Source organism: Orycteropus afer, unplaced genomic scaffold (genome assembly GCF_000298275.1).
Source record: "Orycteropus afer afer isolate SDZICR_OR568_19922 unplaced genomic scaffold, OryAfe1.0 scaffold00303, whole genome shotgun sequence".
Taxonomy (NCBI): Eukaryota; Metazoa; Chordata; class Mammalia; order Tubulidentata; family Orycteropodidae; genus Orycteropus; species Orycteropus afer.
Genome location: NW_006921890.1, coordinates 828738 through 841235, shown reverse-complemented (window position 1 = coordinate 841235; position 12498 = coordinate 828738). Strand labels below are relative to the sequence as shown.

Sequence of the window (12498 nt, the reverse complement as noted above, 5' to 3'; positions counted from 1 at the left end):
TTCTGCTGTAAATAGGATCTCTGTGAGTGGGAATTGACTCAACAGCACCTAACGGCAACAACATGCAACACTTGCTTTCTTTTTGTGCCCTACTGGAAGTCTAAAGACCCAATTCAGTGAGTCTATCTACCCACTAAGTCCTAAGACTAAAATGCACCTAACGTAAGCCATGGTCTTTTCAGTCACATCATATGCATGTTCAACTATGAAGAAGGAAGACAGAAGAATCAATGCATTGAAAGTGTAGTTTTGGGAAGAATATTCTAAATATACTGTGGACCATGAAAGAGAAGACCAGTTCATGAAGAAATATGATCCCAATGTTCCTTAGAAACAAGGCTGGTGAGGCTTTGGCTCATTTACTCTGGACATGTCATCAGGAAGGACCACTTATTAGAAAAGGACATCATGGTTTACAAAGTACAGGGCCAGCAAAGGGAGGGAACCCCTCAAGAGCTGCAACAACAGGCTCAAATATTCCAGTGTCCGTGAAGATGGCACAGTGCTGGGCAACATAAAAGTCCCTATGATTAGAGCCAACTAGAAGGTAACTAACAAAAGAGCATCTCCTACCATCTTCTGTGCATGACAGTCACAAGGCTTCTGACCCTTGTTGACCCTAGAGCTCTGCCTTCTTCATGTGGAACCTCACTTTTCATGAACGATGCAATCTGCTGTGACCCATAACCACTCCTCAATTGTGCCTTAATATCTCAATTCATATCCTGAAATAGACAATCACTGCTTGTAAGATATTCCATAATCTACCACTGAAAAGCAAAGGGAAAGAAAGCTTTTTTCCCCATTTTCAATCTATAGTTGGCCTAAAACAAGAAATACAGTTAAAAATCAACAATCAAGAAACCCACACTTTGTGAAATATGGACAAAGTTCAACTTGTGGCATTAAGATATGTACCATTTTTTACTTCTCTGAGTCAATGAGCATGAAGTTCACTGGTCTTTGCAGATAATCCTTCTCTATCTTCTTGACCTTTCCTGTAGGTGTTTTAATTTCCTCTTTTTCATGGATGATAATTTTGTCATTACTTTGAAAACATGCATTTCCAAAATGTGGACTGAAAATTGATCAGTAGTTTATAGTTCATTTTCTACATTGTGTTATCAGAAACTACTGTTGCAGACAATAGTAACACTAATAATCTGAAAGATTTTGCAATGATTTGTAGCAGAGAAAGAATACTAAATAAGGAAACATCTAATGAGTTAGTTGTTCCTCAATAATATTTTGGCTATTACAGTGTTAATACAGGAGCAAAATAAAAATGAAAATACGTTACAATCACACATGAGTCAATGTAAAAGGCAAGGTTTCTTTAGATTTTGTGTAGGATGTATCTGTTTAAATATTTCCTTAATGCATTCATATGACACAATATATGTGTAGTACACAGTACAGTGGTTTGGCCCATCATAGGGGCTCAGAAATCCCACTACTCCTGCCTCTCTATGTTAAGTTTAATGACAGAAATGAATATGGGTGAGAGAAGCTCAATTACACTACATTGAAATGATCTATATTCTTGGTATCGGTACTTTAAAATTCCTGTATAATCAAGAAAATGACTTACAATCCTTGTGGAATTTAAAGGACAAGAGTAAAAGTATATGGGTTATAAATGCTGTCAATCTTAAGCACTAGGTTTCATTTATATAAATCTTAGGGAAATTGATTAAAATATTTAGACAGACTTTTCTTAAAATTTTGGATGCTATTGTTCATATTTTATAACTATATATGCAGGTCTTGAAGTGCAGTAGTAACTACTTGAGGAAAACCTCTACCAACTGAGATCACCTATAGAAGCACAGTGCTAGGAATATTGTAGGCACCTGATAGACACAAATAAATAAAAGAAAAATGACACGTTATCTTATATACTACTATATACCTAGAAATGTTTTATTTCATCTATTCATTCTCAAAATGTACTTTGCTGGTAGAATAGTTTATACAAATACTTTTATGAACCATAATTTAAAAAACCCAATGAGATCTAAAGATTCTATAAATATTCCAGTAGTTTTAAATCTTATACAAGAAAGCTCTGCAGATGGTAAGTTTTGGAGTATATGATAGGCAAAGGAAACACTGGTCAACTGAAGGAAAAGAAACACTGTTCTCAAACAGAAATATATGTCCAGGAAAGTCATGTTTCATAAGTGCAAAGTGTCACTCATATTTACTTAAGATAAAACCTTTATAAGACACAGTTGGATGCAATTTTTTTACCTAACAATATAGCCCAACAGTATAGCAATTTAATAAAAATAAATAAATAAACCTTTAATGAAAACACACAAATGAGTATCAGAGTGGCTACTGACAACTTACTCACAAGCAAACGTGTTTATTGTTGTCACAGTCAAGAAACAGCCTCTGGTCTCTTCTCTCCACCAACTGGTGACGTGAGCCACAGCCCTCCCCACCACTGCTCCTGTCATCATGAGCCATCATTGTCAGCTCTCAGGGCTGAACTAGATAACAAGTTCCATCTCAGAATTTTGATCTCTTTTTTCCAAGAGTCATAAGCAATAATTATAAATCCTTACTTTTAAGCAATGACACTCTCAAGCTATAATTATCTCCATGGCTAGTTAATTTATTTACAATTCCAATGCGAAAAATCTTCATATTCATTCTGATCACAAATCCATTGTCCCTACTTTTTCTGTCTTTTACCCCTTTCATTTTCCCTCATTGTCGATTCTAAGATCCAACATTACAATTACTAACTTACATCCCTCAACTACAATGCCTCTCTTCCTCTTACATTCAGCAAAACCCAAATATGTTTCGACTCAAAACAAGCTGTGTCTACCTGATGCCAGCCTGCCTGAATCTCTACCCCAAGTCCTATTCTAATTGATACATTTTCTTTACTCCAACGGCCAGTCCCCCTACTTGTGTACTGGATCCCAATCATACTCACGTATTTACCTGTTCTTCCCCTGAAATTACTCTCTATCAAGCATCTGCCAAGGAATATCTCCCATTCCTATAAAAAGAGACTTTGGCCCATTTTCACTCCTTTCACCACACTCCATTTTTGGCTCCTTTTTATAATCATGGCTCAGCTGTTTATTCAAACGACCTGACCAAAGTATCCACAAGCCCAACTACTATCTTCTGTTCCTCTTTTAGTGTACGACACTAATTCATGGAGAAGAAATGGAGACTAGGTGTCTCTTTCTTAATATCCCAAAGGTGGAGTGACTTAATAAATGTTGGATTGAGACAGATGTGTCAGAAATATAGAAAATTAACTATAGAATACAGCATAAATCATGGTTCTGTTTATATTAAGATAGAAGTGTTATGATTACCAGTTTAGAAGTTAATCACAATGGACATTTAGAACAAAGAAAAAAACTATGAAGACATTTTCACTGAGAAGCGTATGACTGCTGTGATCAAAGACTCAGCCAACAACTGCTTCACTCATGATACGTGCTACATGGGACTCACGTCACCTGTTTGGCATGACTTAAATTTCATTCTATGGTTATAAACTAGATTCCTTTCTATAAAATGTTAACTACCTACCTAAGTACTTGTGTTGTACATCTTGTTAACAACTTATTCCAATGAACCCTATCAGACTAGGTTTTTATTACATACATATTTCCTTAATCACATTTTGTGGTGTCGTTCCTATACAAGATGTTTCATATGTTTACTGAATGAGTATTAGACAATCTATTCCATGATGGTCAACTCAGAATATTTGTCTGCTATGGCAGAAGAATGACTTGCATCCTTCAGCGCTGACTTCCCAGAAGACAGGCAGGACTAGAGTAGCACAGATATGTGACACCATCAAATTTCTTCCTGGAAGTTCCTTAACTGAATAATAAGAACTTTCAACTCAAGAAAGCTTATTTTCATTAGCAACCTAAGTAGGACAAGGTGAAGTATCTTATGCAAGTGAACAGACCAATAAATATACTGTGCACATAATAATATCCATGGAAGACTAACTTCTTAAAGTCAATTTTTCTTAATCTTGCCACATATGCATTTACACACACATTTTCACTTACGTTACTTCAACTTAGCTTTAACTCTATAGGTAATATTCTATAACTAAGAAAAAGATAGGCATGAAACTTTATCACTAACTTAGGACAAAACCCCCAGTGAAGCAACATGTTGATTGTTTGCATGAGGTCACCGCAAGGAAGTTCATGTAATTCCCTGCTTGTTGATTACTGTTTCCACATAAGCAAATGCTTCACTAAGCCTCAACAACCAAGCCTTCCACCCAGGAAGTTCAAGTTATTCTCTTACTATTCCCACAGCAGGCTTTCATTCTATCCCACATAAAATTTTCTGCCACAAAGAATCTCACCATTGCTGCTTATGAACAGTGTTTTTGTTGTTGTTGCTGTTGTTGTAGTTTAATGTAAAGCTTTTCACCATAAGTTTTCATTATATTTTCATCAAGGATTTTAAGGAGTCGTTTTACATTGAAAGGTTGTCACTATTCAAACTAATGGCACAGCGAGCCTTCTATATCACACCAGAATAAGAAACCATGACAAAATCCAACACTAAAAGAACAGTATTTTGAGCTTGGAGAGGAGGTATGTGGGATGAACAATACTTTTCCATTACACCTTAAAAATATTCCAAAATTTCTCATGAATGGAGTTTTGGAAGCCAACTAGTCGAGTAGTACAGGCTATGCCTCAGCCCAAACTTTCACTTACTTCCACTTCCAAAAACTAGACCATCCAATCAGTTTAACTCTCTTCTGTCTACCCACTTAACTGAACACTTTCAGACCCAGTGGCACACTGTCAATTGATGGCATTATTTCTGTTTGTAGGATGTCCCCTTAGTTTCTTTATCAACAGCTGGACCAAAATTTGGGTTGATTCTTACCCAAATCAGTTGCAATTTATTAAACAAACCAGTTTCCTCGAGAGCTACTGTTCCCTTTGAGTAGCTGTCCATAAATGCCCCGATAGCAATGTTACTGCTCCGTTGAGACACTCCTAGAGACCAGGTACATGACGTCACTATTATTCACTACTGTTGCTAATTCAGCATCACCAAATCCAAAAACCATAACAGAGGAAACATATGCTTTTTTAAAATAAATACTGATTTACTTTCTAGCCCATGCCTTGAACAAGAGAATCAAAGAACCTTTCTCTTCCACATTTCCTATAATTATTTAGCCCATTTTATTGCCAAGAAACATGATTCTCATGAAGTCATTTCTTCTGTATTAAGATTCCAAATTATTTACTAAATCCATTTTTATGACAAAGTAACACAAAAAACCTTAAAAACCAAACTCACTGCCGTCAAGTAAGACCCGACTCACAGTGACCGACCCCTCCTTGGATTTCCGAGGCAGTATCAGCCACTCCTCGGAAGGAAGGTTGGGCAATCCTACTTCCGTAGTGATACTGCCTCGGAAACCCAAGGAGGGATTGCTATGAGTCGGGGCCGACTTGACGGCACATAACAACAACAACAACAACAATCACTACGGAAGTAGATTGCCCCATCTTCCTTCCAAGGAGTGGCTGGTGGGTTTGAACTGCCAGCCTTCTGGTTAGCAGTCAAATGCCTTAGGCATTACACCACCAGAGCTCCTAAAGTAACACTAGGAAAGTAATAATCCAGATTCTTATTAGTTCTACAAGGACAATTTTTAAATATATTCCTCCAGCTCCATCTTAGAAGACAACAGAAATCCACTTTGCTTTGCCAAAACATGTATTCATTACCTGTTACACAGAGACTTTTCAGCCTCCTGGATCTATTTGGACAGTTTATTATACTTATAACAAGAATTTCAACAGCTCCCCTCTCCCCCAAATCATGCTTTTCTTCCAACATAATTTAATGACTACAATACCTGGGAAAATCCATTTTTAAAATCCGCTCATACTTATGGTAACAAAATGGAAATTTTCTACCTGTTCTTTGACCGATGCAAGGATGGCAGAGGTGGTTTCTGTTTCCGAACCATCCCCATTGGAGGTGTTCAAGCCCGGGCTCAGGGAGCTGGTCTTATCTGAGGCTGACGAAGGCTGGTCTGGGACAGGCATAGCTCCTGCAATGTAAGGGGACAGGCTAAATATGTATCATCAGATGGCATCACTGTAAACATACATAATGACAAGGGACTTCTAGGTAGGATGCTTTGGAGAAATGAAAGTTATGAACTGCAGAGACATCGTTATATGACATAGTTATCAAAGGGGTAACAATATGAGTAAAGGGCACACTTCTTCTTCTATCATAATCAGTTCCCATCAAGTCAGTTCCTACTTGCGGTGACCTCGTGTGTGTCAGAATAGATCTGTGCTCCACAGGGTTTTTAATGGCTGCATTTTCAGAAGTAGATAACCATACCTTTCTTCCAAAACATCTCTGGGTGACCTCAAACCTCCAACCTTTTGATTAGCAGGAAAACATATTTCTCTTTACACCACCTAATGACTCCTTCTCCGATATAAATTCCAAACAAATTCCATAACACATTCACAACACTGCTTTCTCTTGGAAGTGAGAGGGACTTCAATGATGACAAATACTAAGAAGGAAAATACGGATAATACTTAAGAAAAAAGAGAATGGGAAGGTTCTGGTAAGACGGCAGAATAGGCAAACTACACAGACCCTTTTCAACAAAACAAACAGGAACCAATTAACACTGATACAGAAGATAATCTTAGAGCCCTGAGCTTTGAAAGGAAGCATAAAGAAGGGGACTAAACTCCAACTAGTAGAAACACTTGCATGAAAACACCAAAAAAGGAGTCTCACAGAACTGTGGACTATCAGTGATCCTTGGATACTGCCAAAGGGTAGTAAGACCTAAGAATTAACCTAAATATCAGCCCTGCAAGCCAGGGGCTGCATAGAGGACTGCATTGGTGGCTGATGAATAAAAGGGGAAGCATCGAAGAGGGAGAAGGACTGAGCCAAAAGGCACAGACTGTTGACTGTCTGGGAGGTGCAGCCATTTTGAATGCTTACAAGCAGTTCAACCATTTTGCATATTGAAAGTAATAGAATTCTCTCAGATTCCAGGGACCTAAAAATAGTTTCCACTTGCCAAAGACTGCAAAGACATACCAGACACTGAAGAATGGAAAGGTGCAATGTTCCCCTTGTTACTCTATACCCCACACCCTCTTGGTGAATGGAGATACAACCATCCCTCACACTCCCACCCACCTTCTGGGTCTGCAGGAATTCCATCCCAGTCTGTGTGATCTGATGGAGTCTGGGTGCCCTGCCTCACCCCTCCCAGATTTCTTTTCTTTTTTTAGTTTGTTTCTTTTTATGTGCTTTATTATTACTGTTGTTGTTCTTTTTATTATTCTTTCTTCTTCCCTTCCTAGGTTCTAGTTATTGGCTTTTTCTCTCTTCCACTTTCCTGGTTATGATTTTTTTTTTTCCTTCTTGTGGGTCTCCCCATTCCTTGCTTTTCCTTTTGCATTTTTCCCATTTTTCTCTTTATTATTCTCATACTCTACTTCTTTTTTCTTATCCCCCACTCCCCAGATATTGTGGAGTTTTTGTTTGTTTTTATCCTCTTTTTCTATTCATATATCTTTTCACTTTTTAAAGTATTTCTTTAAATATTTTCCCTCATTTATTGCCTTTCCTCTTTTTTTTTTTTTTCTTTTTTCTCTTTTTGGTGATTATTCCTGTGTGTTTTTGTGGTGTGTGCATTTTGTTCTCTGGCTTTTACTTTATTTTGACAGTTTTTCAATTGTTGTTTTTGTCTAACTGAGTGGGAGATAGCAACTGTGCCCATAAGACCCAATCACACACACCAACCCAACCACACTCACACTTCCTGCAGCTCCACTTACTGAGTGAGAGCCACCACTTCCTTCTGCACCAACTGGCCAACAATACACATTTGTCAATTAAAGCCTGACTCACCCCTTAGCTGCTCTTCACAAACAGTTAACAAAGAACTATGGAGCCACTCTCATTCTCTAACAGCACCAGGAGGCAGGAGACAGATGGTAAGTGCATAAATGTTGTCAACTAGTGAATAGAAGAGCATAGTATCCTGCTTACTCAGATACATCCAAACAAAACAGAGAAAATGAAAATTTTGGGCAAATCACTCCAACACATAGTCACCAATTAAATATAAATACAACAAAGTCACAACATCTTGGAGACAAAAGACCATTACATCCACACTAAGAAAGAAGATAAAACAGGAGAAACAAGGGACCAGGATACAGACCCAGAACACATCCCTGAGAAAGAAGCAGCATTAGAATTACTTGATAAGGAATTCAAAAGAATTATATTCAGGTATCTTCAATGGATTGAGAGATAGATCAAGGAAAACACTGACAAAATTAAGGGAAACATGGACAAAACCCAAGAACAATTTTGGAAGAAAATACAACAAAATGACAAAATAAATGAAAAATCAGAAATGACACAAAGTCTACAGGTAGAAACCCAGAAGATTAATAATAAATTTTCCAAAATAGATAACACATTGGAAGGGCAAAGGAGTAGAATTGAACCAATGGAAGACAGAATTAATGAGACTGAAGACAAATACCTGAATACTTCTTTGGAAAGGGATCAATCAGAAAAAAAAGATCAAAATAAAATGAAGAAAGCCTAAGATTCATGTGGAATACCATCAAGATGAATTAACTACATGTAACTCGAATTCCAGAACAGGAAGAGGGAAAAAAAAAAAAAAAAACACTGAGAAAATTACCCAAACTTTGTTGGAAGAGAACATCCCTGATATAAGGAAAGATAAGACTATATCCATTCAGGAAGTATGACAAACTCAAAACAGAATAAATCCCCAAAAGAAGATCACGAAGACAGAGCATCACCAAACTCATCAAAACCAAAGACAAAGAAAGCAGCATCGGAAGAAAGCTTTCAGGAAAGCAGCACGGGGGAAAATGAAGTTACCTACAAAGGGCAACCAATAAGCATAAGGTCTGACTTCTCAGCAGAAACTATGCAAGCGGGAAGGCAATGGAATGGTTTATACAAAACCTTGAAGGAGAAAAATTTCCAACCAGCAATTATACACTCAGCAAAACTGTCACTCAAATGTGATGGTGAAATTGGGAGATTTCCAGATAAGCAGAAAATAAGGGAATTTGTTAAAATCATACAAACCTTACAAGAGATATTAAAGGGAGTCCTTTTAACAGAGAACCAATAATAGCAAACAACTACCGACCATTAATACATATGATGACATAACCCAAAACCAACATGGCTATGGAAGTATCCAAAGTAAAATAAGCTTACAAGATTGTAAACAGGGAACCAGAGACATCAATTGGCAAATGAGGACAACTACAAACCAAAAAGAGGGGAAAAAAATAGTGTAGTTACAGAACTTTTAAATGGTGAGGAAGTCAAGAGAGTTGCAACATAGAATGGACTGTTCTAAACTCAGGGAGAAACTTATAAATCACAGGGTAACCTCAAAGAAAAATGAGAAACCTTCACACCACAATAAAAAAAGAGGACAAGTACAAATATTTAGCAAATACTAAAACAGCAATGAAGGAAATGATAACACAATTCATACACAAAATGAGCTCAGCACAGAGAACTACATGGAACAAAGAAACCAGAAACACCATGAAAAAAACACATAACAAAATTCAACAAATTCATACCTGTCCATAATTTCACTGAATGCCAATAGATTAAATGTACCACTCATGTGATGAAGAGTTACAGACTGGATAAAAAAACATAACCCATCAATATGCTGTTTGCAAGAGACACATCTTAGAGACAACAACAAAAATATACTAAAAATCAAAGGTTAGGAAAAGATATGTCAAGCAAATGATAACTAAAAAGGAGCAGGAGTGGTAATATTAATTTCTGATCAAATTGACTTTAAGACAAAAACCACCATATGAGACAAGGAAGGACATTATGTAATGATTAAAAGATAGTCAAACAAGAAGAATTAACCATAATAAATATCTATGGACACTATGAAAGAGCCCCAAAATACATAAATCAGACTTCAACAGAATTGAAAAGACAAATAGATAACTCCACAGTCATAGTAGGAGATTTTTATACACCGCTTTCAGTGAAATACAGAACTGGAAAAGAAACTCAACAAAGACACAGAAAAACCAAACAATACAATCCACCAACTTGACCTTACAGACATTGACAGAGCACTTCACTCAACAACAGCACAATATACCTTCTTTTCCAGTGCACATGGAACATTCTCCAGAATAGGCCATAAAGCAAGCCTTAATAAATTTAAAAACATTGAAATACTACAAAACAATCTTCTCAGATTACAATGCTATCAAATTAGAAATCAACAATAGGAAGATCAACAGAAAAAGAGCAAACACTTGGAAACGGAACAACACACTACTTAAGAAAGACTGGGTAAGAGAAGAAATAAAAAATGAAATTAAAAAATTCCTCGAATCAAGTGAGAATGGAAACACAGCATATCAAAATCTTTGGGACACAGTAAAAGCAGTGATCAGAGGCCAATTTATAGCAAAAATGCACACAGCATGAAAGAAGAAAGAACCAAAATCAACACTTTAAACCAACATCTCCAACAATTAGAAAAAGAACAGGAAGAAAAGCCTACAGTCACCAGAAGAAAGAAAAGAATAAAGATTCGAGCAGAAATCAATGAAACAGAAAACAGAAACACAATGAAAAAAAAAATCAACAAGACTAGAAGTTGGTTTTTTGAGAAGATTGATAAAATTGACAAACCACTGGCAAATTTAACAAAGAAAAAGAAGAAGAGAATACAAATAACACAAATAAGAAAAGAGAAAAGAGAAGAAAACAATTGTAGTGCCTAAAGGAGAAGCTGGTCCAGCAACCATTTCTTTATCTGTTTTTGGTAAATTTCCTACTGGCATATTTAACATCAAAAGGAAATTTATTGGGCAATCTTCTTTGTAAGGAAATCACACAAAATAAATGATTATGAGCTTAACCATAATTAAAGAAACACCACAAGATAATTAGTACTGTGAAACAGATGAAATAACTAGTTCACTCTATAAATATTTACTGTGTTCCTACTCTGTGCCCAACAAGAACTCAAAGCTGGCAAGATCCATCTGCTGCAGTTTCTTTTGCCTGAGTTTATTCATGAAATAAAGGACAAACTCAAAGAACATCAGCTCGATTCACAAAGGGATGTGTACAAATGATAAAGACAAGCAAGATGTCCTAAATTATTTTGTTCCTCACGTACATGTCTTTCTCCCACAAATAAATGAGGTGAAAGTATTTATTACATCAAGCAATGATTGCCACAGGAAGCAATAATTAACAAACAGTGGGAAATTTTTACCAAATCACTACAAAATTATCATCTAAACAAAAGACTAGAATAAATAAAGGTTATTTTCTTCCCTAAAACTATTATATTATGCTCAAGTTCAGGCACCAGTGGTATGTGACTATTAAAATACACTTCCTGCTATATTGAATCTGATCATTGTAGGCTTTTTACCAAGTGACATAATTTCTACAGCAGTCCTTGCACTATGTTATTAGACATATTTTTAACTCAAATAACGCGCACCTTCTACATTTGTTTGCCGACCATATCTTTCCTGCATGAAATAGTTTCTCAAGCACACTGCACTAATTTCTTCACAGCAACATATTTTAAAAATGGCATTGTTTTGCTGACATAAATAACTCATGAGGGTGAGAAAACAAAAGGAGAGGCAGTAGGTTATTTGTGTAAACATACAATATATAATTCAAACCCACCAGCCACTCTTCGGAAGGAAGGTTGGGCAATCTACCTCCGTAGTGATATTGTCTCAGAAACCCAAGGAGGGGTCGCTATGAGTCGGATCCGATTCAATGGGAGTGAATTTTTTGGTTGGAGTATGCATATACTGGTAGTATAGGAGCTCTGGTGGTGTAGTGCCTAAGGCGTCTGACCGCTAACCAGAAGGCTGGCGGTTCACACCCACCAGCCACTCCTCGGAAGGAAGGCTGGGCAATCTACTTCTGTAGTGATACTGCCTCAGAAACCAAGGAGGGGTCGCTATGAGTCAGGTCCGACTCGACGGCACATAACAACAACAACATACTGGTAGTATAGTGCCTAAAGCATCTGACTGCTAACCAGAAGGTTGGCAGTTTAAATCCACCACCCACTCCTTGGAAGTGGCTGGGCAATCTACTTCCATAGAGATAGTGCTTAAGAAACCCAAGGAGGCGTCACTGTGAGTCAGATCTGACTGGACAGCAATGAGTTTGGTTTTGGTTTGCTTTATGGATGCACTGAACCACAAGAGCAACATTACAGGACTTTACTGAAAATATATTAGAGAAAACAGATCACCTAATTTGCTCACTGGACATTCAAATGTCGTTTTTGGTTTTAGAAGTAAATTACCCATAATATTACCAATGAAATTTAGAATAGCATTTGAAAGAAAAAAAAAATTATAAAAACATAAA

The 12498-nt window shown here is 36.9% G+C and overlaps 1 protein-coding gene across 1 annotated transcript in view; it reads right to left on the bottom strand.

The window, feature by feature from the left end:
• The window catches only part of CTNND2 (catenin delta 2), a 1230080-nt gene extending 1223976 nt beyond the window's left edge, over nt 1-6104 (bottom strand). Inside the window, exon 1 of the mRNA XM_042782401.1 lies at nt 5958-6104. Within this exon, the coding sequence (XP_042638335.1) occupies nt 5958-6089 (132 nt within the window). The 5' untranslated portion in view covers nt 6090-6104. The remainder of the gene's footprint in view (nt 1-5957) is intronic.
• Between the last annotated feature and the right edge of the window lie 6394 nt (nt 6105-12498).